At 52.0% G+C, this 25,067-nt stretch overlaps 1 protein-coding gene across 1 annotated transcript; it reads left to right on the top strand.

The window, feature by feature from the left end:
* Window positions 1-5,856: 5,856 nt before the first annotated feature.
* On the top strand, window positions 5,857-24,362 carry MYCBPAP (MYCBP associated protein; the record flags this gene model as incomplete). Its single annotated transcript, XM_079905808.1, has 19 exons — window positions 5,857-5,932; window positions 11,278-11,405; window positions 12,000-12,159; window positions 12,301-12,404; window positions 13,194-13,380; window positions 13,632-13,747; window positions 14,278-14,428; window positions 15,542-15,657; window positions 15,743-15,858; window positions 16,330-16,441; window positions 16,985-17,174; window positions 17,635-17,822; window positions 18,631-18,777; window positions 19,607-20,014; window positions 20,427-20,548; window positions 21,307-21,422; window positions 21,896-22,044; window positions 22,225-22,395; window positions 24,261-24,362. The coding sequence occupies 19 exons, from the start codon at window positions 5,857-5,859 to the stop codon at window positions 24,360-24,362; spliced, it is 2,859 nt and encodes a 952-aa protein (XP_079761934.1).
* Window positions 24,363-25,067: the final 705 nt, after the last annotated feature.

Raw genomic sequence — 25,067 nt, 5'->3', positions numbered from 1 at the left:
TCTGCTAAAATGGAACTCAGGGTAAGCGGTGCTCTACTGAATGAAAACATGGGAGTCCTGAGCTAACTTGGTAACCACAGAAGCTTTCACTGACTGAGAAGGAGTATTGAAAAAGAGTTGGAGTATCAGATTTGAAAGTGTTTATATGACTCTGTCTATATTAATTTCCTATTGTTGCCATAACAAATTACCACAAACCTAGTGGCTTAAAACAACACAAATTTATTATAGTTCTGGAGGTCAGAAGTCTGAAATGGCTAAAATCAGGTGTGAGCAGAGCTGTGTTCCTCTGGGGCCTCTAGGACAGAATCTGTTCCTTGTCTTTTCCAGCTCCTAAAGGCTGTGGCCTTTCCTGGCTCATGGCCGTGTCACTTCGACCTCTGCTTCCATCATCACATCTCCTCTGACTCTGACCCTCCTGCCTCCCTCTTAGAAGGACCCTTGTGATTCCATTGGGACTATCTGGATAATTCACGATAATCTCCCCATCTCAAAATCCTTAATCACATCTGCAAAGTCCTTTTTGCCTTGTAAGGTGACAAATCCACAGCTTCTGGCAATAAGGGTGTGGACATCTCTGGGGAGCCATTATCCTGCTTACTGCACCGTGGAAGAGAGAAATTATCTAGTGGGTTTGAGGGTTCTGGGCCTTAACTAGAATCCCTTTCATCTGTACAGTTTTCAGAGTACTTACACACTTTTTTTTTTTTTTTTCTCGTATTGATCCTGGGAAGTCAATGAAGACATTGTTGAGCCCCTTCTGCAAGGGAGTAGATGAGACTCAGAGGGGGAGGCATAGGGCCTGGGTTGCACAGCTTGAAAGAAACTCGGGCCCAGGGCTTTTAATTCAGCCTCCTCCTACCTCATCCTCCAGCAGCCCCAGTTCTAGGCCATGGGCCACTAGGACAGTGTCCTCACTGGTGGAATGGGGCAATTCTGCAGGTACCCCCACAATCTAGAGGATGAAGGCCCCAAGGTGAGCCATTCCCTGGGCCCGGATCCCGTCCCTAGCAAGCAGCCTTCTCCTGATCAACACAAGGAGAAAGGATGGGGGCTCGGGCAGAGAACCTTCCTTTTGGCGGAGAGGCTCAGCCCAAGCCCCAGAACTCGATGTCCATCCATCTCAGACACGTCCTTAACAGCAGCCCAAGCAGATGGTCCCAGGGCTTGCGATGAGACTCCCGCACGAGGAGGGAGCTCTGATTCTTAGGCAAGTCGTGCTGCAAACCTCCCAGGGATGTGTCACTGTGGTTTACGGTTTTGCCTTTGAGCGCTGCTGCTCTGGAGGAGCTAGGCTCTCTTCCTGTCCCTCAGGTATTGGAAGGCAGCTACCATGAACCCACTGACGTTTCTCTAGGTTTCCCCCATCCCTATCCTCTACTGATGGCCTGCATGTACCAGACACCACTCCAGGAACTGGGATACATCCCTGAATCTGCCAGGCAAGGCTGCTGCTCCCTTGGACCTTACGCTTTAGTGGGGGCAGACAGACAGACCATGCAGAAATTGGGATAAGGATTCTAAGGATAGCAAAACAGGATGAGACATTAGAGGGTGACAGCAACCCTGTGAGACCAGCACTGTCCCACCCAGAAGAGGAGACAGATGGCCTAGGACGGGGCAATGTTGAGATGCAAACCCATGTTTTACTCAAAAGACTCCTTGCTCCTAACCCCTATTCTATGTGGCCTCCAAAACATTTCCCCTGTGTCCTTCTCCAGAAGGGAGGAAGAGCAATTTGAGCCTGGAGGTGGTGCCCGGAGTCTGAGCATCATTCCTGAAGCTGAAGTCGGTTCATCCTGGGAAGTGTCCAGCTGTGGCCTGGCTTCAGGGCCAAGAAGTATGTGAGATTCCTGCTGCATGTTAGCTGAGCAAGTTTCTAGTAAGAAGGGGAGTGGTGTGATGAGTCGTTCAAGGGGGCAGCCAGATTTTAAGGGGAATGAGATGGATGTGGAGAGTGAACCAGCTGTGTGTGGGGAAGGCCAGATGTAAGGAGGGGGGCGATGCAGATGATAGGGGACAGGGACAGGCGTGTGTGTGGAGGTAAGACAGAAGCTTTAGGATGGACTAGGTGGCACTAGGGGGTGAGCTAGATGCAAGGGTCTTCAGACAGACTGCTGCAGCCTCAGGCTTTGGGAGGGCGGCTGTCCCTGGAAAGGGATGATGCAGCCTGTGGAAGAAACACACTTTCTATTTAGGGAGGCCGTTTAGCCTCTGCAAGAGTAGCTGCCCACAGGCCTGGCACCTGGCTGCGTGGAAATAAACAGAGACAGGAAGCAATAATTGACGTCATGTCCTCTATCAAACCAGCCACCTCCTCCTCTCCGGGCTTGAGGAGATTGCTCAGAGCTGCCGTGCTAGGAGGAGACTGCAGTGGCTAAATGACACTGTCCCCTGAACTTGTGCTTTATCCCCTCTGGGACTGGCTCCTGCTGTGTCCTCATGTGGAGTGCCTGCCACCCGACCTGCCTGTTGAACTCTTGTCTTCAGCGGCCCACCTCAAATGCTACTCCCCTAAGAAGGCTCGCCTAGCACTTACATCCTGCCTTTCCCAAACTGTGATTAATCCCTAGCCCATGAGCACATACATTAGGGTTGGAAACCCACCTTCAGATGGCCCAACTCTTTTTCTAAGGCACCCTGAACTCAGCCCACCCCACGCCAGGGCCACGCGAGTGAACTTCAGGAATCCCTGGAGCTGAGTGCAAACTCATATGCAAAACCAAACGTGCAGATGAATGAATGAACAAAGTACGGTATACCTGTGCAATGAAATGTTGTCCAACCATAAAAGGGAATGAAGTACTGACATGTGCCACAACACTGATGAACCTTTACATTATACCTAGTAAAAGTAGTCAGACACAAAAGGCCAAATATTGTACCATTCCATTTATAGGAACTATATCCAGAACAGGCAAATCAAAAAAGACAGAAAAGTAAATAAGTGGTTGCCAGGGGCTGAGGGGTGGGGAGAAATGGGGAGTGACTGGATACAGGGTTTCTTTTGGGATGAGGAAAAAGTTCTGGAATTAGAAAATGGTGATGGTTACATGACATCGTGACTGTACTAAGTGACACTGAATTGTGTTCATTAAAATGGTGAATTTTATGTAACATGTATTTTACCACAATTAAAAAAAATCAAATGTGCATTTCTGGGGAGAAGTTTCCTAGATTTCATCAGATTCTCAAAAGGTTAACCAGCTCAGATCTGGTCCGATAACTTCATGATGAAGATGGTGATATGGAGACACAGAAAGGGGAGGCACCTGCCCAAGGTCACTCAGGGGCTGGTGGCAGAGCCCTGCCAGGTTGTGTACCTGCCTGACCACGCCCCTCTCCTGCTCCCTTCTTCCCCTGTCCTTTAACCTACACTGTACCCTCCCTGAACAGCCCCCAGGCCTCTCTCCCACTCCCAGCCAGGCTACCCACAAGCTGTGTAACTTTCCAAAGTTCCAAGACCTTCCGGAAGCTGAGTGCATGGATAAGAGTTTCATGAGTGTTTGTCTTGTTGGCTAGAGTGGACCCTAAGCTCCTAAGAACAAGAGGAGATGTTTACTTTCCTCCATATCTCAGAGTTCCAGTGGCAGCCATGGATGTGAACTGGTCCTATCTCCCTTCAAGAAAGGGCTTGCTGTTCTCCTGCAAGGAGGGCAGTTAGCTGACAACCTCTGAATGAACATTCTTTTCCCAGATGTCCACACTGGGTTGGCCAAGACTTTGTCAGCTCTGCAACACAGTCTAAGGCTCTCCCGGCCTGGTCCTGCTTCCTCCCCCACCCTCCTCACAATAAACCTCTTGCACTCCTATCTCCATCTGTGTCTGCTTCCTGGAGGGCCCAGATGACACAGTCCCCAGCCTGGAGTATCATAAACGTTCAGTAAACGTTCATAAAGTGAACTGAACTGGGGACTCCCTGGAGGGTGGAAGGAGGTTGGTGCCTAGGTCACTGAGAGCAGGAGAGGAGGGGCTGGTTGTGGAGGATGTGTCAATCATAAGAGGGAAGGTCTACAGGGGCATGGAGAAGGGGCTATACCCCTGGGAGAGGCCCAGTAGTGGAGAACACATAGGGAGCCCAGGGAGTGAACAGCCCTACTGGCATCCTCCCTAGCTCCTCCTCTGTCTGGGGTATACTGCAGCAAAGCTCAGAAATGTCCCAGGAGACAGGGTCCAAAGAGCCCTGGCCTTGGACTTGGGAGAACCAGGTTCAAATTGTGCTTCTGGTTAGTCGACTGACTCTATATACTCTTCCTTGGTGGAGCTCAGTTTTTCCATCTGTAAAATGGGTACACAGACCATCGCTCCAACCCTGGCATGATTTTGAGAATTGACTGAGACGTCCCTACAGTTTATGGAGGGTACTATGTTGGGTAGTTTAAATGCATACTCTCAGTTAACCCTTACAGTGGCCCTGTGTGGGAGGCATTATGACCTCCATTTTATGTGAGAAAACTGTAGCTCAGAGAGGTCAAGGGACTGGCCCAAGAACACACAGCTAGGAAACAGGGAAAGCTGACATTGGAATCCAGTTCTGTCCTGCTCTAGAGCCCCTTCATTATTCCGCACACAGTTTCTGAGCCGCTGCTATGTCCTAAACTTTGAGTTGGGATGGGGACAAAGGACAAGCCAGCCCTGCTCTCACAGCGTTTATATTCTCTCAGAGAGCTTGACAGCAGCCAACCACTTAAACAAACATCATAATTCCAGAATGCGTTAGGACTGGAAAAAAATATACTGGGTGCATTTATAAAGTTGAGATAACAGAGAAGGCTACTTTGTTTTAAGATTTTTTTAATATTTATTTTATTTATTATTTATTTTTGGCTGCATTGGGTCTTCGTTGCCAGGCGTGGGCTTTCTCTAGTTGCAGCGAGCGGGGGCTACTCTTCGTTGCGGTGCGCGGGCTTCTCATTGCAGTGGCTTCTCTTACTGCAGAGCACAGGCTCTAAGCGCGTGGGCTTCACTAGCTGTGGCACATGGGCTCAAGTAGCTGTGGCTCACGGGCTTAGTTGCTCCGCGGCATGTGGAATCTTCCGGGACCAGGACTCCAACCCGTGTGCCCCGCATTGTCAGGCGGATTCTTAACCACTGCACCACCAGGGAAGCCCAAGAAGGCTACTTTAAATTGGGGGTCAAGGGCGGCATCTCCAAGGACTGAAACAGACAGCGTGAGAAGGCCCCAAGTCCCCAAGTCGGGGTAAAAGCTTGGCTCGTCTGGGAACTGGTGGGCGGGGCAGGTCACCCGGCCCGTGTAGGGGACAAGCAGGGGCCACCGGGCAACTGAAGTCCATGGGGGGAATCAGGGGTTTTCCGCACCGCGTGAAAGGCTAGATCCCGTGGTGGCTGTGCGGAGGGGCCGAGGGACAGCGGGAGCCGGGCTGCAGGCCGTGGTGGGCGTCGGGGGCAGCGGGAAACGGCCGAGAGGGTCGCGGAGCCCCTACTTGCTTCCTCCGTTTCTCTCTCCCGCCCCCGAGTCGCCTGTCCCCCGCCCCTCCCCCGCCCCTTCCCCGCCTGGCTCCGCCCCGCCCCCGCGCCCGTCTGGCTACTGACTTGTTGGCGCCCGGCGGCGCATCCTGTGACGTCACGATCCGGGTCTGGGGCGTTTTCAGGGTCAGTGCCAGAAGAGCGGCCGGCGGCTGGCGTGTGGGCGCGGCAAGATGAGAAAGGTGGTTTCCAAGCAGTCTCCGCCCAAGTTGTTCGGTGGGTGCGCGTCCCCGCTCGGGGCGCTGGTTGCTATGGACGCCCGGGAGGCCTCTGTTGGGCGGGCGCGCGCAGGGTCGCGGGAGCTGCGGCACAGCCCGGTTTTTCCGGGTCCCGGCGGCGCAGGGCCACGCTCACAGCCCGGGCGGCACCATGAAGTCTCTAAAGAAGGAGTCCCGCCTTAGAATACCTACAAACAGATTCTTGGAGGCCCCAGAGAGCGTGAAAGGTTGGCGCTGGCTGCCTTGGGAGCTCAGGAAAACCAGACAGGGGCAGGGGTTCTTGGGATTCACGACACGGGGCCTGGAGGATGGGGGTGACACCAGGATGGAGATAAAGATCACGCGGGAATGGGGTACGGGACAAGGCGTGCCCTATACCTGTGTGTGGGCACTGTGCTGGGCAACAACGCTATCGGTGGTAACTGTGGGACCCCAGACCTCAGGAAACGGAGGAGGAGAAACCTATCAAGTATAAAGGCTGTGATATAGGATCCCATAGCTATTAAGGGGGATCAGAGCACCTGACCCAAGCCTTGGATGGTGGAGTTAGGGGGGATAGTTTTCTGAAGAGGATGACATTTATGGGTAGTCAAAAAAAAAAAAGCGATTTGCTTCTCCAAGTCTAGGTAGCAGCGTCAGCTGAGGCATGGAACTGTGACATTGATGGCCAGGGCAGAGGTGGTGAGTGTGGAGAAGGGGGAAAGGAGCCAGAGGGGACTGCAGAGGTGATCAGGGACCAGACCACAAACTGGCTTTACATGCTAGGTCAGAAAGTCGGCATGCCATTGCAGGCCTTGGGGAGACCCAGCCTAAGATTGTGGTGCGAGCTCAGTGTGAGGAGGGGGCAGGCCTGGAGACAGTAGGGTTCCCTGGGAGGCCTGGAAAAATGCCTTTATTTAATGCTTCTTCATAGTATAAAAGTCCAATGTAGGCTACATTGAGATGCTCTTTCATGATATAATTTTTAACAGTTAAGAAAGAAAGAGAGAAAAATAGCTGGTCTTCTTTCCCCAGGGCAGTCAAGGGCTTTCCTAGGTACTGCCTCCTGCTTACCTAGTTTCTGGGGATCTTATCAGATTTGAACTTTCTGCTGTAAACAAATCAAGGAAAGATTTGTTTCATTGCATATTTATTTTTAATAAGAAGAAATTTAGTTTGTTAAAGAGCCCTTGAATCTACTGTATAGTATGGGGAACTATACTCAGTATTTTGTAATAAACTATAAAGAAAAAGAATCTGAAAAAGAATAAATTATATATATATGTGTGTATAACTGAATCACTGTGTTGTACACCTGAAACTAACACAACATTGTAAATCAACTATACTTCAGTAAAAATTTTTTAAAAATTAAAAAAAATAAAATCAGAAACAATAATTTAAAAATAAATAGCCCTTCATTTAAGGACATGCATTAAGGTGAAGAAAGAAAGAAGCATGCAAGGTACCTTTTTCCTCCTAAATATCTTGGGGGAAGCTTCTAATGTAGTAGGCAATACTTCCTCCCCCCCCAATATAATAAAGTTAATCAACAACTGTAATCTTTTGCTGTGTTTCTCCAAAAACTCTGAATTATAGCAAAAAGGCAAGCAAATATTGTGACTTTAAACCTGTTTAGGGACCTGAGCCCTTTGACTCCTAGGTTTCTCCCTGCTGTAGTTGCTAAGAAACTGGGAAGACTCCCAGCAGTACCAGATCCCTCTCCACCATCAGTTAAAGCTCAGCCCAGGTAGGGACAGCCCCTCCCTTGGTTCCCCTGGTGCAACTGTGAGGTCAGAATTTCCTGAAGACCTTAATTAACACTAATGAAGAATAACAGTTAGATGAAACAAGAAGCAGAAAAAATAGGGTTTCTTCTCCCTCCGTAGCTCCCCCCTCCCCTTCTGCCAACCCTGTCCCTCCCACCCTACCTGAGCACCTTGCTTCCAGCTGCCTGGGCTAGCTCCAGCAGAGGTGTCATCTGACTGCCTCATGCAGGGGGGCTGGTCTCTGACCCCCTCACAGCTGTCAGGACAAGGGCGAAGTGCCCTTGGGTTTCCAGACCAAAGAACTGGAAATAGCTGGCCCTGTACAGGTTCAGTAGTGAGACATACTTTGACCTGTGGAAACCTCCCACAGGCTCTGAAATGACCCCCACAGGATCATCCTGCCTGCCTGGCCTCCCCAACTTGTCTCTGCCCCTCCTGTCCACTTGGCTTACCCTCATAGGATGAGTCACTCTGAAATGCTGCTTTCATCAACTCACTCTTCCGAACCAAACCTCCTTCTTGCCAACGGAGGAAGATCAGATGCTTCAGACTTAGTTTACAAAGCCGCGATGCCCTGGTTTTCCTCTCATCCCCACTATCACCCCCACCTCCTCTACAGGCCTTCTGTGTCACCATGCCTCACGTATGCCATGCTCAGCCCCGCCTCCACCTTTGCTCTGATTGTGATCTTACCTGGAACACCTCTGTTTGCTATTCTGCCTATGCGAGGCCTTCTGGTCCTTCAAGGTCTAACTTAACTGGTGAAGCTGCCTCTGACCCCGGTGGCTGCTCTTCTGAACCTTTCCTTAGAGCCCTAACTTCATGATATACATCCATCTGTTCCTTCTTTGATGTGTAACCAAAGCTATTGTCTGTGCCACTAATTTAGGCTCTTAGGTTATGATTGGTGTGTGTTAGTGTCTGCTGCATCTTTCAGTTCCTCAAGAGAAGGAGCCTTATCTTAATGTTTTATCCCATTTTCTCTGTAATTTATAGTACATAGAAAGTACTTAGTAAATATTCACATTCTCTAGGGTGAATTGAAGTTTAAAATGTATATATCCTTTCTATGAATATTAACTAGAACGCACCATTCCCTGACTATACAGTAGCAGAGCATGTATTGCACTACACTGAAGATATAACCATCTTAGAAAAACCTCAGACCAGAGTTTCACTGACTATTTCAGAAGTCTTCAGCAATGTTGAAGGTTTATAAATTTACACATGGTAATTATGTGTAATTACACCCATCAGTAAAAAGCATATATCTGGAGATGTTTAATCCCTTGAGAAGATGTAGAACCAGCAAGGGTGACGGACAGAGGAAGCAAATCTCCTGGAGAATATAAATAATACCAAAATATCTATAAAAGGGAACCTTCAACTAGTACCAATTCTTTCTTGGGCTACCACCAACTTTGGTGACTGTGTAGAAGGGAGAGGGGAAGTAGAGATCAAAACCTAAGTCAGCATCTGCACACGTGGCGAGGATGGGACCAGGACTCGCCGTCAAGCCATTTAGCCCCATGTGGGTTTGTGTGCACAGGGCCATGTGGCTTGACTAGTAGGTGCTCCTGAGTTTACTCTGACCCCATTGCTAAGGAGGTGGACTCTGGCCGATAGCGAAATTTAGAGTTATGTTTATTTTATTTTAGTTTTAAATTTTATTTATTTGTCTATGGCTGCGTTGGGTCTTTGTTGCTGCGCGCGGGCTTTTTCTAGTTGCGGCGAGCGGGGGCTACTCTTCATTGTGGTGCGCCGGCTTCTCATTGTGGTGGCTTCTCTTGTTGCGGAGCATGGGATCTAGGTGCGCAGGCTTCAGTAGTTGTGGCACATGGGCTCAGTAGTTGTGGCACACGGGCTGTAGCTGTGGCTCGCGGGCTTTAGAGCTCAGGCTCAGTAGTTGTGGTGCACGGGCTTAGTTGCTTTGCTGCATGTAGGACCTTCCCGGACCAGGGCTCGAACCTGTGTCCCCTGCATTGGCAGGCAGATTCTTAACCACTGAGCCACCAGGGAAGTCCCTAGAGTTATGTTTAGAATGATTCTGGCTTGGGTTTTTTTTTTTTTGCCACTGAGTATGTGGGCAGTTTCTAAAAAATAGTTTGATTTTGGTAACCAAAACACCTGCGTTGATGTTTTAATGATATTGCTTCTTAAAAATTAGAATACTGTGAGAAACAGTGGACAAAACCAAGTTGTGTCTTAAAGTCATTAAAGGCAGTGCTTAGGTTTTCTCTTGATTATTTTGTGTAGGGCTTTATATCAAAGCTTTCTGAACCAGAGGGCAGCAGACAGGAGGATACCAGCCAGAGGAACGAGATGCATTTGAAACTGTTAACCCACCTCTGTGGAAGGAAGGCAGGGAATGTGTCCTCGTTGGGAAGAAACTTACTTCCGCCCCGTGCGTTCTCCGTACCGTGCTCTGGCGTGGCGCATGGAAGATACAGTCTCAGATGGCTCCACTTTCCTCCAGGCCCATGAGCTACTTCCGCCAACCAGTTCGCCACCGCAGCAGACTCCTCGATAATCTTGCGCTCAGTCTCGCACCCCCTAATCCATTCTTTGCCATGTCATGGTCCACAGGCTAAAAACTGAAGTCCTTCACGTGGCTCACTAAGTTCTTAGTGATATGGCTCCTCCTTTTCTCTCCAGACGCTGCTTCCTGCCTCCTACCTCGCTGCACTCCAGCTGTTTAAAAACACATGCTTTGAGTTCCAGCCAGGTGCTCCATTCTCTCTTGCCTCTAGGCCTCTTCATGCTATGCCCTTTGGAATTCCTGTTCTCCATTCTCTTTCCGTTGTCTCTTTTCATCCTTCAGCTCTCAGTCTAATTACCTCCTTAGGAAGCCCTCCCTGACCACCCCACCCACCAGACTGGGGTCCCCTGGATGCTCCCATAGTCACCCTACTTCAGTCTGTTTGACAGTGTTGTCTCCCATGGGCATGTGCTCTTTGAAGCCTAAGACTTTGCCTTATATCCTCAAAACCTAGCACGGTGCCTGACGTGTAGAAGATGCTTAAACAGTATTTGTTAAATGAAGAATGTGAAGTAGGGGCTTCCCTGGTGGCGCAGTGGTTGAGAGTCCGCCTGCCGATGCAGGGGACACAGGTTCGTGCCCCGGTCCAGGAGGATCCCACATGCCGCGGAGCGGCTGGGCCCGTGAGCCATGGCCGCTGAGCCTGCGCGTCCGGAGCCTGTGCTCCACAACGGGAGAGGCCAGAACAGTGAGGGGCCCGCGTACCGCAAAAAAAAAAAAAAAGAATGTGAAGTAAATGGTCAGTGGTAAACGTTCTGCTTTCCCCAGAGCATCTGAATTTTCATCAGTGTCTTAGGAAGCTCAATGCCTTCACCCAGAAGAATGGATGGGAGGGTAAGAAGGCATCTCATCCAGTTGTCCCAGAGCACTGTGCATCAGAGCCACCTAGGGAGTGTTAAAAGCTCAGGAGCCAGGAAGCTGTATTTGTAAAACCCCAGGAGATTCTGAGACAGACACCTGACGAATATTTGGGAACCACTGCTTTAGTCCAGCGTCCTCTTTTTACAAAAGGTTAAAAAGGTTAAGTGATGTACCCAAGGTTGTCCAGCTTATAAGTAGCACAGCCTGGAATGGAACGTCTTCTGATCTCAGTTCCAGCTACGGAAGCCTCGGTCACTGTGGTGGCGGGGGGGACCTACAAGAGAGAACTCCTGTCACCCCAGCAAAGTGCTCCCCAGGCCACCTTGGCAGCCTCTGCTGTCCATCCAGGTGGCGAGCTTTGCACCCCCACCATGAAGGCTAATATCTATCTATTTTTAAGCACTTGAACTTTGCTCCTCTTCAGAAAAGAAGCGGGCAAAAGTACCTGAACAGCCCACACCCCCCATTCAGGAAGAACCTGAACCTGTTAGCAATGTCCTACAAGGAGATGACATTCTTGCCTTAGCCATTAAGAAGGAAGACTTGAGGAAGGTAAGGATGAAGTCCAGGGATCCCTTCCTGCAGGAACCTCTCCTTGCCACCTGGGCTGTCTAGAACTTCAACCATGTCCATTGTCTGTCCACTGCCTCCCTACTCAGAGGGAGTGTCTAATTCCGTGGAAAAATCCATCAAACATAAATCTGTTCACTTTTGCATCTAAAGGAATTTACCATGTTGTTTGTTTAACATTTCTAAGATTCATATAGAACCACAGGGAAGAGAGAATGAAGTCATTCGCTTCCCATAGAGGCAAGTGCTACCATCCCCATTTCACATAAGGGACAGTGAGTTTAAGAAGCAAAGTTACAGATGTGGATAGCCCCCTGCTTTCCCTGGGAGAGGCAGCCACTTCTCACCTGAACTATCTGGAGGCATGAGATGTTATTTTTTTTCCCAGGATGTTACTAAGCCTCATAGCTGTTACACAGGCATGTCCTCGACAGAACATATGGACAGATCTAGAGATCTAGAGAAACAGATTTGTCCGCCTTCAGGAATTCCACCAAGAATTAGGACAGAGGAGAAGGGTGGTGTTTTTCCTCCTCCTGATCTCATGCGGAATCTCCTCGTTTTATTTCTTTTTAGCAACATATTCCTCGCCTTATTGAAACAGAAGATAAACCTGCAATTACCCAGAAACTTATCATCCGTAAACTCAAACCCAAGGATCATAGGAAGAAGGTCTGCCACTTAGTAGCACGTCCTGCTACTCCAGATGCAGCCACGAAGCCCCTGGACTACTCTGGTATGCCCAGCCTCGGCCCTGGCATCTGAATTCATGGGTCATCCTGGAGAGAATGCCGGGTCCTCATCAGAGAGTAGCCTCTTGAATCGTTTATACCAGCTGGCTATAGCTTACCTTCCCCCCTCTTCTTTTTACCCCCAGGGCCAGGTGACATCCTCTATGGCAGTGACCAGATCCTGCCCCACCACATCTTGGGGAGTCTCCAGGACTTTAAGAGAATTGCAGTTGCTCGAGGGAACACCCAGGTTTGTTTGTACAGAGCTGCCTGGGGGAGAGAAGTCACTGATGTCGTTGCGGTCTTACCACCTGGCAGAGTCCAGCAGGACTGGAGTTACAGAGAGAGTCCAAGCTCTGGGCCTCAGAATCTGAGGTGATAAGTGACCCTTCCCCCCAAATAATGAAGCCAACATAGGCTAGCTTCAGCTGAAGTCAGGAATTCACTATAAGGAGACAGAAGTGCCTTGAGGAGCCCCAAGGCGAGAGTGTGTCTGGCTCCCGTCACACTGGGCCGACGCTCCCCCATTGCCCTCTGCTCCTCTGTGCCCCGGCTTTATCTCCCCTTCTCGAAAGACTGGCCTGCTCTCCTCCTCAGTCCACATGGTGCAGGAAGGTGGCTCCCCACAGCTCCCAGGGCCACATGGAGAGTCTGTCTGTCTTTCAGTTTCTTTAATTCTCTGGTTCCAGGCAAAGAATCTCTGATTGGTCAGGTGCTAAAAGGCCTGGGGTCCAATAAAAATGACTCAGTCGTGCAGCAGGTGAGGGTGTCAACACCAGCTGTGAGGAGGACAGACACATTAAAGGACGTTGACCACAATCTTAGAACAAGCGTTCCCATTCTAGGCGAGAGGGGACTGACAGCAGCTTCCAAGCCCCCCTTGTTCTGCGATTTGCTTTCTGTCACTTGCTACCTTGGGGCCCTGGAAAGGAGGGACTCAGCAGAGCGGGAGGACAGCAGGGATGTAGGCCTGGAGAAGTCTGCTCCGCCCCGCTTCAGCGCCTTCCCCTGCCCTCCACACTCATGTTGCTCTTTTCAGCTGGCTGAGCTGATCCACACCCCACCCTGTCTGATGACCCTCATCTCAGCTAAAGAAGAGCCGAAGCAGGAAGCCCCAAAAGAAGAGAAGGCACATCCTCCCTGGGCCCCACCTCTTCAGCACAACTTTCTGAAAAACTGGCAGCGCCACATAGCCCTTCGGAAGAAGCAGCAGGAAACCCTCAGTGGTGAGCAGAGCGGACAGGGCTCCTGCCTGGCCTCACATGGCGTCAAGGCTCCGCTGCTGTGTTTTTTCTCTCCCTTCACCTCCAGAACCCGGATTCAGGCTGGTCACGTTTGTGCTGAGTACTCCCAAGCGCTTCTTGCTCTTAGTGGGTCGTGAAATCAGCCCAATGACTGGAGCCGATCAGTGCAGAGAGTTCGGGCCCCTGTTTGTTCTGATTTGGTGGCGGGACTGCATTCTTGGCTCTCTTGCTAGAACGGCTGAAGAAGCCAGTCGGCGAGCTGCTGATGCACATGGGGGAGACCTACAGGAAGATCCAGGAAGAACGGGAGCTCCTTGACCGAACACTGCCAACACGGCCTGATGGGAAGGTAAGGACAGCGTTCCCAGGTACCCTGTGGGAGGGGTCTGGACAGCTGGGGACAAAAAAAATCTATCCAGTGCAAAGCACTGTTAGGCCCTCAAGGTCTTTACTAAATTCTATTATTGGTCCTATTACTGATCGTTCAGGGACTGGCCAGGTAAGCAATTCGGCCCGTGGTGGTCACTGTTAGTCAGTTTGAGGAGAAAGATACCACTGGCACTAAGTTATGAGAATAGTCTTCGTCTTAGTGTTGTCTCCTAAAAGCTGAGGCTCTGCCTTTTAGTCGCCCCAGGGTGCCATGTTGTGTTCTGGTATGTCAGTACCTGGAACAACCCGCCCTGGCTGGAGCCAGGTAAACGTACAACAGGGCAGCCTGAAAATAAGAAAGTGGGTGCTTCTCTCCTGCTCTCAGGCAGGGCAGTGCGAATCCCCCAGAGGGAGCATCTGTAGTCTGTGGAGCTCTTGTCTTCCCAGGCTCCCCACCAGCCTCTCTCCAAGGTGCTCAGGTGGTCTGACTCATCTGTCCTCCATCACCAGGGCTGTGAATTGACCAGTGGGTTCTGGAGTCAACCGGAATACCTGGGAGATGAAATGATGGGCCTGGTAATGACGAAGACAAAAACTCAGCGTGGCCTCGTGGAACCAATCACTCACGTCAGGAAGCCCCGCTCCATCCAGGTGGAGATGGGTGAGGAGCGGGCTGTAAATGTGACTGGCTAGGGGGGAAAGATCAGGGCTCTGGTGCGGAGGTTCAGTCCTCTCTTCAGTAAGACCGCGGTAGCAGTGGTGGGAGGAGCAGGCAGAAGCCTGGGCTCTAGGGCGGTGCTGTCCTTACTGCAGCTGAGCCACCGTGGCAGCTGAGCGGAATGTGGCCGGTCTGAACTGAGATGTGCTGTAAGTGTAAGTGTTGCACTGGGTTTCGAAGATCAGTTCGAAAAAATAGATTTTTTTTTTTTTTTTTTGCGGTACGCGGGCCTCTCACTGTTGTGGCCTCTCCCGTTGTGGAGCACAGGCTCCGGATGCGCAGGCTCAGCGGCCATGGCTCACGGGCCCAGCCGCTCCGCGGCATGTGGGATCTTCCCGGACCGGGGCACGAACCCGCGTCCCCTGCATCGGAGGCGGACTCTCAACCACTGCGCCACCAGGGAAGCCCCGAAAAAATAGATTTTATTAATAATTTTTGTATTGATTACGTGTTGAAATAAGATTTTTAATATATTGGGTTAAACTGTATTATTAAAATTAATTCCATCTGTGTTTTTTTTAATCGTTTTAAACGTGGCATCTGGAAAATTTTAAATTACATATACATGGCTTGCATTTGTGGTTTGCATCGTATTTCTAATGGGCAGCACTGCTTTAAAGGCTGCCAGACTGTCTGGGTTCAGATCCCAGCTGTGTTGAGTTTGTGAACACCAGCGAGTTATTTAACCTCTCTGGTCCTCAGTTTCCCTATCTGTAAAATACTCATGGGGTTGTGAGAGGGTTAAATGAGACGTGCTGTGTATTAAGAGGTTCTGGCCCATTGTTAAACACTCAATAAAAGGTAGCTGCTGTTGTTACTTTTATTATAATCCAAAGATTTGACGGTTTGGAAGCTAATTTTGCAGGAGTCCTGTGCAGGGCTGCTGAGGCAGTAGGTGTGGGACCAGAAGGAGGGGAGCCCAGCTCACAGAGAAGCTGTGTTTTCAGCTCTTTCAGAAACGGTGCTGGGATGGGCGCTCTCAGAGCCCTTGAAAGTGGTTGGGGAAGGGGGCGTGGCACAGCAGCCTGTGCTGAGGGTCCTTGGACCCTGCTCCAGGATTGCCAGCCCAGAAGGATGCTTGGTACCGCTACACCTGGGATCGGAGTCTGTTTCTGATCTACCGACGCAAGGAACTACAGAGCATCATGGCGGAGCTGGATTTTAGCCAGCAGGTTGGTAGTCTGTGCCTAGTCTGAAGCCCCTCAGGGTGGTGCCTGTCTTCAGTCAGCTAACCTTTCCTTCCTCTGTCTCTCTGAGGATATTGATGGCCTGGAGGTGGTGGGCAAAGGGCGGCCTTTCTCCACTGTTACCGTGGAAGACTATTCAGTGTTTGAAAGGAGCCAGGAAAGCTCCTCTGAAGACACAGTGCACTTGTGAGTCGGGGCTGGGCCCTAGGGAGAGCGGTTGGAGAGTGTGGCTTCCCCAGCACCTTCAAGTATTGTAGGGCAAGCTTCCCTCCCTGAAGTCAGGGGGCCCCCATTCCAGCCTCTCGCTAGTGGCTGTCACCCCCTCCTCTAGCCCATTCTAAGGAACACCTGTGCTCGCTTTACTATTGCCATCTGTTCTCTTCCAGCAACCAACTCCTAGTGGAGATTTCCTAGACATTCCTTTGCTCATAAATGGGGCCCCTCCAGACTCTCCCAGTGCTGAGCGGCTCTGCGTGAAGAGTCTCTTTATGTCCAAGAACCTCCCACTACAGGAACGGAGCAGGATGGAGCCGATGATGCTCCACTGGAGGGCAGAGCCGGGCACATCTCCAGCTTTTCTGGCAACCATTTCCGTGGGCTCCACGCGGCAAGACTGTGGCAGACTCAGGGAGAATAAGTCATTGCTTTTTCTTACAGAGACTTATTGGCCAATTACCCTGATGTGGTCCCTATGCCTATTCTTGGCCCTTCTCTGCTGTTTTGTGGGCAGCCAGCTTGCTGGATCCGAGGCAGCAACCCAGAGGACAAGGTAAAACGGCCTTCACCCTCACCCACCTGCTGGAAGGGCCTCCCTCATGGGGCAGTCCCAGGGTGACTGCGGCAGTCACAAGGAGCCTGCACAGTCTCCTGTTTGAGTTTTTATCGGGTCATGCTTTCAGTATGTGTCTGAAAATGGTAACAGCAACGCTAACTTGAGCCAGAATAAAGTCACAAGGCTGGAAAGAGAGTGTCACAAGGCTGGAAAGAGAGTGTCACAAGCCGCCCAGTTTGTACCTAGTCCCGAACATGTAAATAAGCAAACCTCACACAGGTATGGCTTTAAGAAGGTTCTAAAATAGTCTTCAGACGCTAAGGAACAGAAGTGTTTGTAAACATCTGTTTCATCTCCTCTCCTTACTGCTGATGGCAGGGACAGCCACTCTTGGGGTATGATACCTAGCTGTTTGAGAGCGGCCAGGCCCAGGAGACTTCCAGTGCCAAACCCGGAAGAGTCCCGGCAAACCAGGCTGAGTTGGTCACCCTAGGCCAGGACCTCCCACAGAGGCATCTCTCATGCCTCTTCTCTCCCCAGAGGCACGTTGGAATTGCTGTCCGCTTGACCTTTGAAACTCTAGAAGGCGAGAAAGCATCTTCAGAACTGACGGTGGTCAATAATGGCACAGTGGCCATTTGGTATGACTGGCGGAGGAGGTCCCAGCTGGACTCTTTCCAAGACCTGAAGAGGAATAGGATGCAGCGGTTTTACTTCAACAATCGGGAAGGTACCAGGGAGAAGCCGCCCCGCTCACCCCTCCTGCAGCCAAAGTCTAGCTGATGCCCAGCTCTTGCAAGTGTGAGCCCCTCTTCCCGCCTGTCCCTCCCATCCTGTGAAGTGTGTTGTCGCCTGACTGTTCCTGTCAGCTGGGGGAATGGTGGAACGCTTGAGAACACAGGGGAGTGAGCCACCTGTGGGAGGCAGAACACGGGGTGGGGGGGGAGCGGAAGCATTCTAGATGTTCAGTTACCCATATGCACAGGCCTGAGGCTGGGATGACCACCTGTCCCTCTTGCCTGGGACATTCCCGGTTTTCGCAATGAAAGTCCCACATCCCAAGAAAGCCCTCAGTCCTACGCAAGCTGGGACAGTTGGTCACCCTAACCAGGGCTTAGTTAACTTTATACATGCAGGCTTGGGGCTCAGTGCTCCTACTCGGTGAAAACCTCTTTCTCTGTCCCTCTCAGGTGTGATTCTGCCTGGAGAAACTAGAAAGTTTCCCTTCTTCTTTAAGTCTTTGAATGCTGGGATCTTCAGGGAGTGTTGGGAGTTTGGAACCCACCCCACCCTGTTAGGAGGTGCTCTCCTGCAGGTCAATCTCCATGCAGTCTCCCTGACCCAGGACATCTTTAGGGATGAGAGGAAGTTATTGGAGGTAAGGGACCCGGGATCTTGGCCCCTGTGGACACTAGGTAGGTTAACCTACCTAGTGTTCTTCCTGGCACTGCCTGCAGGGATCTTGTTTCTCCCACAGCCCAAGAGGTGAATTTTTCAAAAACACACTCTTGCTCAAAACACACTCCTCGGGGCTTTGTGATATAAAAGATGGGTGGGCAGGCAAGAGAAAGGGCAGCTTTGAGCTTCACCACGCTCCGCCCTACTGCGTTAGAAAGAAATGAGACTGGGCCTTAAGATGCAGGCTGCATGCAAGTACTTATCTGAGTACAAACACAACGCATGGCCCTCTGCGCTGGTACTGTATCTGTTCACTGTCGTCTGGTACTATCCAGTGGAATTGCATTTAACTGGCATGACTTCAAAACCAGGCAAAACCAGAGAGAACAATTTAACTGGTGGGGCCGGCACCCAGGAGTACAAACACAACGGGAACTGGGAGTCTGCCGGCCCCAGTCCATCTCATGGCCTGGCCATCTGGTGCTGTGCTTTGTGGGATTCTGGAGAAAGCTGTGCTTTTTTATTCATCGTGGCCCCCCGACACAAGCCAGCTACTTCAGCTGGGGCTCAGCCCTTGGTGAACAAAGGTGATTTTGACAAATGTAATGTCTGCTTTACTTGCTGACTATAGGACCAGCCTTTCTCACGAGATGCCCCTCTACTATTTCTGTGACACTGACCATGTGGCCAAGCCACGTTCTCAACAGGGCCCAAACCGTGCGGCCCCAAGGATGTCACGTGCATTTTGAAAGCCTGAGCTGCCGCTTATACCACCTTCCCTTCCTCAGAACAAGCTGGCTTCCCACGAAGCAGTCACCGTCGTGGAGAGCATGCTACAGGAGCTGCTGAGGGGAATCCTGACCCCGGAACGTGCACAGTCACCTGTGGACGCCTATCTCACCGAGGAGGACTTGTTCCACCACAGGAATCCTCGGGTACAGGCCCAGCACTGACCCCTGCCCCTCGTGCGTGCCCTGGGAGAAAGTAATAGCAAACCCTTTGATGTGCCAGGACCTATTCTTAGCATCTCCCATGAGTAACTCAGTTTCTCCACAGCAGTCCTGTGAGATGGGTACTATTTTTTTCTTTTTTTTAAAGACACCAATTTACTTGAACATTTGTTACTTTTTTTTTTTTAATTTATTTTTGGCTGTGTTGGGTCTTTGTTTCTGTGCGAGGGCTTTCTCTAGTTGTGGCGAGCGGGGGCCACTCTTCATCGTGGTGCGCGGGCCTCTCACTATCGCGGCCTCTCCTGTTGTGGAGCACAGGCTCCAGACGCGCAGGCTCAGTAGTTGTGGCTCACGGGCCCAGTTGCTCTGCGGTATGTGGGATCCTCCCAGACCAGGGCTCGAACCTGTGTCCCCTGCATTAGCAGGCAGATTCTCAACCACTGCGCCACCAGGGAAGCCCAATGGGTACTATTTGTATCCTCATTTTATATGGGAGAAACTGAGGTCCAGGGAGCTTAAGTAATTTGCCCAAGATAACTTAGCTAGTGTAAGTGGATGCTTGGTGATAACAGAGCTTCAAAAACGTCTTAATTCAAACTCAGTCTTCCTTGGAAGCCCAAATGTATAAAAAGCTTTAAGTTGGAGATGCTTAGGTTGAAAGGGAAGTGGGGAGCCCCTCTGGGCCCAGCAGTTCCTGCCAGCCTCCTCCATCGGCGCTCTCGAGGGAACGGGAAGCTGGAGCAGGCTGGCTCGGGCTCTGGGTCCCCCATGTTGCAGCCTCTCCATCACGTGTCTTCTCTTGCCTCTGCTGCAGCTGCATTACCAGCACCAAGTGGTGCAAAACCTGCACAGACTGTGGTGCCAGTACACCGTCCTGCCCCCCAAGGCTGAGGAGGCCGGGCCGGGCGAGGAAGAGCACCTCAGCCCCAGGGCCCAGGCTGCTGCGGCCCCGTCAGCCTATGGGGAGGCGGCCTCGATGAAGGTCGGGTCTTCTGTGCACCTTAAGAGCCCAGCGTTGGACCCCCAACCACCCCGGCAGGAGAGTGAGGCCCTCAGGGACTCCCGACATCCTGTTGGGTCCCAGAAGACTGGTCTGGGTTCTCAGCAGAAGAGCATCATGGAGGTGGAGGGGAGCCCAGACCTGCAGAGTGTCCGGAGCTCCCAGGAGCTGGACGGCCTTCCCCCACCAGAGTGGAACCTCTGCCTGGAGGACTTCAGAAAGGTGCCTCCCCAGCCCTGGGGGGTTGGTGGAGAAGGGCCCAGGCATAGCCAGGTGCCGGTGCTTCTGGCCTGAGCTGCCTCAGCTCAGGGGCAGCTTTCTAAGGGCCTTAACCAACCTTCTAAGGGCCCAGAGAAAGCAATCTCTTGGTCATCTCTCTTCATGTCGGGTGCCTAGGCCACTGTGGTGCAGGAGGGACTCCTTCTCTGACCCTGGCAAACCTTGGAAAGGGGTTCATGGGTACAGATTTCTGAGGGAGGGCCCAGGCTCCCACAGAAGGCACCCAGACAGACTCTCCATGGCTGCATCCCCTCCTGGCCACCTGCCCTTACCACACCGCACCTGTTAGTAGAGGACACAGGAGCCCCTGGTGTCCTGGGCAGAACGGTTGCCCATGGTACCTCTGACCGGCCAGGTAGTGGTGGCACTCCCTGAGGAGAACCAGAGAGAAGACGCCCTAATCAGGCTCAACAAAGCGGCCCTGGAGCTGTGCCAGGAACCGCGGCCGTTGCAGTCCGACCTCCTGTACCAGATGTGGTAGGTACCGCCACCAGGAGGGCTGCTCCCATCCCTTCCCCTTTGGGGCGTGTGGCCAGGGGTTCTGGGCAAGCTGTCCCAGGACTCAAGGGGGCTGAGCTCTCTTTGAGATCGGGTTGCTGAAAGATGCTGCACACACGCTACGGTCCGGCAGCTGCTGCAGCAGCCCCTACAGCTGCTCTCCCTATGCCAGCTGCCCTCTGGGGAGGAGTCACAGCAGAGTAAGCACCTAGACCTTTCCCCCCCTTCTTCCCTTGTTCCTTCTCAATGAGCAGAGGAATGCTCCTTGAGAGCAGAGGCGACAGCAGAGGGCGGTGAGAAGCGGACCTATTCCATGAAAAGCCTCACTTGATCGCCAGCCTTCCCATCGCCTGTTTGCAACTTGCTTGGATAGGCCTGGGGGGGCTTTTGCAAGGCCCTCAGAACACATCCCCAGGAACCTTGTCCTGGAAGTCTTTTGCGAGTCTAGCCCCTCCAGTGGGACTGGATCCAGTTCTAGCCATGGTGTCAAGATGGAGTTCGTTCAAGACTGATCTAACCTTATCCTTGGGCCACTTTTTCTTGGCTGCCACCCGAGGGAAGCCAGATCGCCATCCCAGCACTTGCATGGGTGCCAGTGAGGGTGCTGGCTGGACAGAGGCATGGTGCTTCGGTGGCAGTTCCTGGCACCAGTGCCTTGGAAGGGAAGGACCAAGCCTCTACGGGTTCAAGGGCGAATGAGGGACGATGGCTTTTCTCCAATATATCTTGCTCTCTAGTTTGCAGCTGTGGCGAGATGTGATTGACAGCCTGGTGAGCCATTCCCTGTGGCTGAGGGCTCTGCTGGGCCTGCCTGAGAAGGAGACCATCTACTTGCACGTGCCAGAAGCGCCAGGTCAGACACTGTGCAGCCACACCTCCGCGTAGTCTTTCCCATCCCTCTGCCCGGGCGGCGGTGGCGCCTCAGCCATTTGTATGCTTCCGGTGGAACCTCCGTTAGGTTGGCCCATGGGGTAGGCCTCCTGCTACCTTTTTATCAGCTGCCAGAATTTGGGACCTAGAAACAACCCTAACGATCACCTTAGTTCAGTCCCCACGTTTTACAGGTGGAGTCCCAGAAAGGCAAGATGACTTGCCATCCCGTACGTGGGGAAAGGGTGGAGCTGGGACCGGCGCCTGGGCCTCTCACCCCTGGCCTACAGTCCTGTTCCACAAGGTCATGCACCGGAACCAGGGCCTTGCTCCCAGTCTGTGGGGATTCTCTCAAACAGCTAGAGCACTGCTGGCCCAGGGCCCGTTGCTCTCCCAGTTCCTGCCTGTGGGGGCAGCTAGGCCACAGGCCATGTGACTTCCGTTCACCTTCCTCAGATCGAAAGTCACCTCCTGTCACAGAAGTGAAGGTGACTTCCGGGAGAGTGGGGAAGGAGGACCGGAAAGGGCCATCTCAAGAAAAGAAGCAGCTGGGAATCAAAGACAAAGATGATAAAAAGGGAGCCAAGCTGCCACCTGGGAAAGAGGCAGGTAGCACGTCGTCTGGGCCTGGGGGCGCGGGCTGGGGAAGGGACACGAGGGGCTGCGGAAGGTGGGCAGTCACGCCAGCGTGATGCCCCTGCTCCCCACTAAGCTGCTCTTGAGAAAGTCCTGGACCTCCCCCAGGAGCTACTGAAGGCCGGGCATGTCTCTGTCTCTCCAAGCAGGACCATTTAAACAGCAAGAAGCACAAAGCAAAGGATGACAAGAAACCGATGAAATCTACAAGTCGGGACAGGCTTCCTTTGGAAGACCCTGCCCCTGACATCATCATCCCGGCTCAGGAACCCATAGATCCCCTGGTCATGGAGAAATACACCCAGAGGCTGCATACTGAGGTGAGGGCAAGAGCCTGGCACTCAGCCCTCCCCTCACTCACACCTGCCCTGCATACCTTCCTCCACTCCCTGGCTCCCTCATTCATTCTGTTTATCCCACAAACAGTAAGGGCCTACTGCATTGTGATGGAAGCAGAGCTGCCCTTGTGAAGGGCATCCTAGTGTTCAAGACAGACCTCATGAATAAGTAACACCTCTGGTATGTTAGGTGATGAGCACTATGGGAAAAAGAGAGAGACCAGGGCTGGGGGATGGGGAAGCCCCGGGTCGGGGTAGGTGGGCCTCATTGGAAGGTGACATCAAACAAAGACTTGAAGGGAAGGGAAGTGTGGCCATGTTGGCATCTAGGAAGAGTGCTATGAGCAGAAGAGGGAGTGAGCCAGGAGGACAGAAGGGCAGAGGGTCCACCAAGAGGGAGCGGGTCATGTGGGGCTCTGTAGGCCACTGTGAGGACACAGTGTTTTGAACTGAGGAGTGATGTGGTCCGACTCATGCTTTAGAAGATCACTCCGGCTGCCATTTGGAAATAGATTCTAGGGGGGACAGAGCAGAAGCCTTTTCCTTTCTGCTGCTCCCACTTCTTCTCTGTTAGGTGCATCTGGGAGATGTGTTCCTTGGGTGACCACCATGTAGAGTGAATTTCCAGCAAGTGTAAGGGTTTTGAAACGCTGGAGAGACTTTATAAAACGTGTTCTTAAGCAGGAGGTCCTTAGGGATTCACCTATGTGTTGTGTTCTGTTCTTTGTCATTGTTGTTGGTTTGGGAGGGGAGCTCCACAAAGCCATGTTTGATATATCAAGGAGTCTAATGGCAATGCTTTGTCTTCCTCTGGTGTGGACAGCTGGGTAGCCGAGATTGTATTGTGCATTGTGCTAACGCTCAGATCACATTTAATCAGAAGCTCCATTTGCTGTTGGTGACATCACTGAGATGTGTGGATTTCCATGGGGTCTAGAAAGTAATCATAGGGCTCTGAGGACCCGTGGGGTAGTCTCTTGCTTGGCTTTTTGAAATTAAGAACCAACTTGCTGAGGCTTGTGTGGTCCAGCTCCACCACAGGGTACAGTCTTGGAGACATTTCAGTACGTGGATCTGTGATCTTACTGGAAGGAAAGCTGGTCTCCAGGAGGCCAGGGTAGAACTGGGTCACCTCAAGGGACTAAATGGGCACTGCTCCCTGGGCCTCCCTGGAATTGCCCCTTTAACCACCCTAGGCTCTAATGTCCCCATATGTCCAAGGGGCAGTGCAGGATTACTGCCCCAGACTGGTTCAAAAAATAAAACTGGGACTTCCCTGGTGGCACAGTGGTTAAGAATCCACCTGCTAATGCAGGGGACACGGGTTCGATCCCTGGTCTGGTAAGATCCCACATGCCGCGAAGCAACTAAGCCCGTGTGCCACACTACTGAGCATGCACTCTGGAGCCCGCGAGCCACAACTACTGAGCCCACGTGCCGCAACTACTGAAGCCCACATGCTCTAGGGCCCGCGTGCTGCAACTGCTGAGCCCATGTGCTGCACCTACTGAAGCCTGTGCACCTAGAGCCCATGCTCTGCAACAAGAGAAGCCACCGCAATGAGAAGCCCATGCACTGCAACAAAGAGAGCCCCTGCTCGCCGCAACTAGGGAAAGCCCATGTGCAGCAATGAAGACCCAACGCATCCAAAAAAAAAAAATCTATTTGCAAAAACAAAAGTCCTACAGAAAATTTAGTTTTATCTACACAACTTGAGTTGTCCCCCTCTCCAGCTGTCCCTCTTGTATAGATGTGTCCATCCATCTCGCAGCATGGGGGATGCTCCCTCGTGCAGGTGCTTTCCAGGGAGTGAACCTTTGCCTGTGATGTTCATCCCATTCTTCCAGGTCTATGGGCTGCTGGATGCCCTGGTGACCGACCTACTGGTCCTGGCTGATGAGCTCAGCCCCAAAGAGAATGTCAAGGAGCCTTTGCGTCTCTGCACCTGACTTGCATGCCTGAGCTGCCTTCTGCGAAACTGCTTAAAAAACAAATCAATAAAGAACCTTTAGGTTCCTACCACTTCCCTATGCCTCCATGTCTTGAATGTCAGATCTTTTTTTTTTTTTTCTTTTCTTTGCTGTACGCGGGCCTCTCCCGTTGCGGAGCACAGGCTCCGGACACGCAGGCTCAGCGGCCATGGCTCACAGGCCCAGCCGCTCCGCGGCATGTGGGATCCTCCCAGACCGGGGCACAAACCCGTGTCCCCTGCATCGGCAGGCGGACTCTCAACCACTGCGCCACCAGGGAAGCCCTTGAATGTCAGATCTTGATGAAGTCAGGTCCTGGTCCTCCCATGTCCCACCTGCCCTTGGATTCCCCTCCTCCCCATTCCTGGAGCCATCCAACAGGAGGAGAGAGAAACACAGCTGGGGAGGTGATATGTGGGATGAGGAGTGGAAGAGCAAGTTGGCAGCAGGACAAGGAATGAAGCAGGTGACAAGACAGAGAGCATCACCCCTCGTAGCCCCTGCCTCTGGCCTTTGTTGACCTACACTTTTGGGGTCATCTTCCCGGAGCCAGGTCTTCCCAAAGTGTCATCACCAAGAATGACACAGTGTGTGACTAGGAGGGGAACTAGACACCATGGGACCTGGGTCCCTGAGGTCCTCACACTTCCACTGGGTCCAAGGGCCTCGTCCCAGTCCCTGAGG

This window comes from Stenella coeruleoalba, assembly GCF_951394435.1.
Source record: "Stenella coeruleoalba genome assembly, chromosome: 19".
Classification (NCBI taxonomy): domain Eukaryota; kingdom Metazoa; phylum Chordata; class Mammalia; order Artiodactyla; family Delphinidae; genus Stenella; species Stenella coeruleoalba.
The sequence above is the reverse complement of the archived record's forward strand: the minus strand, read 5'-3'. Positions and strand labels throughout refer to the sequence as shown.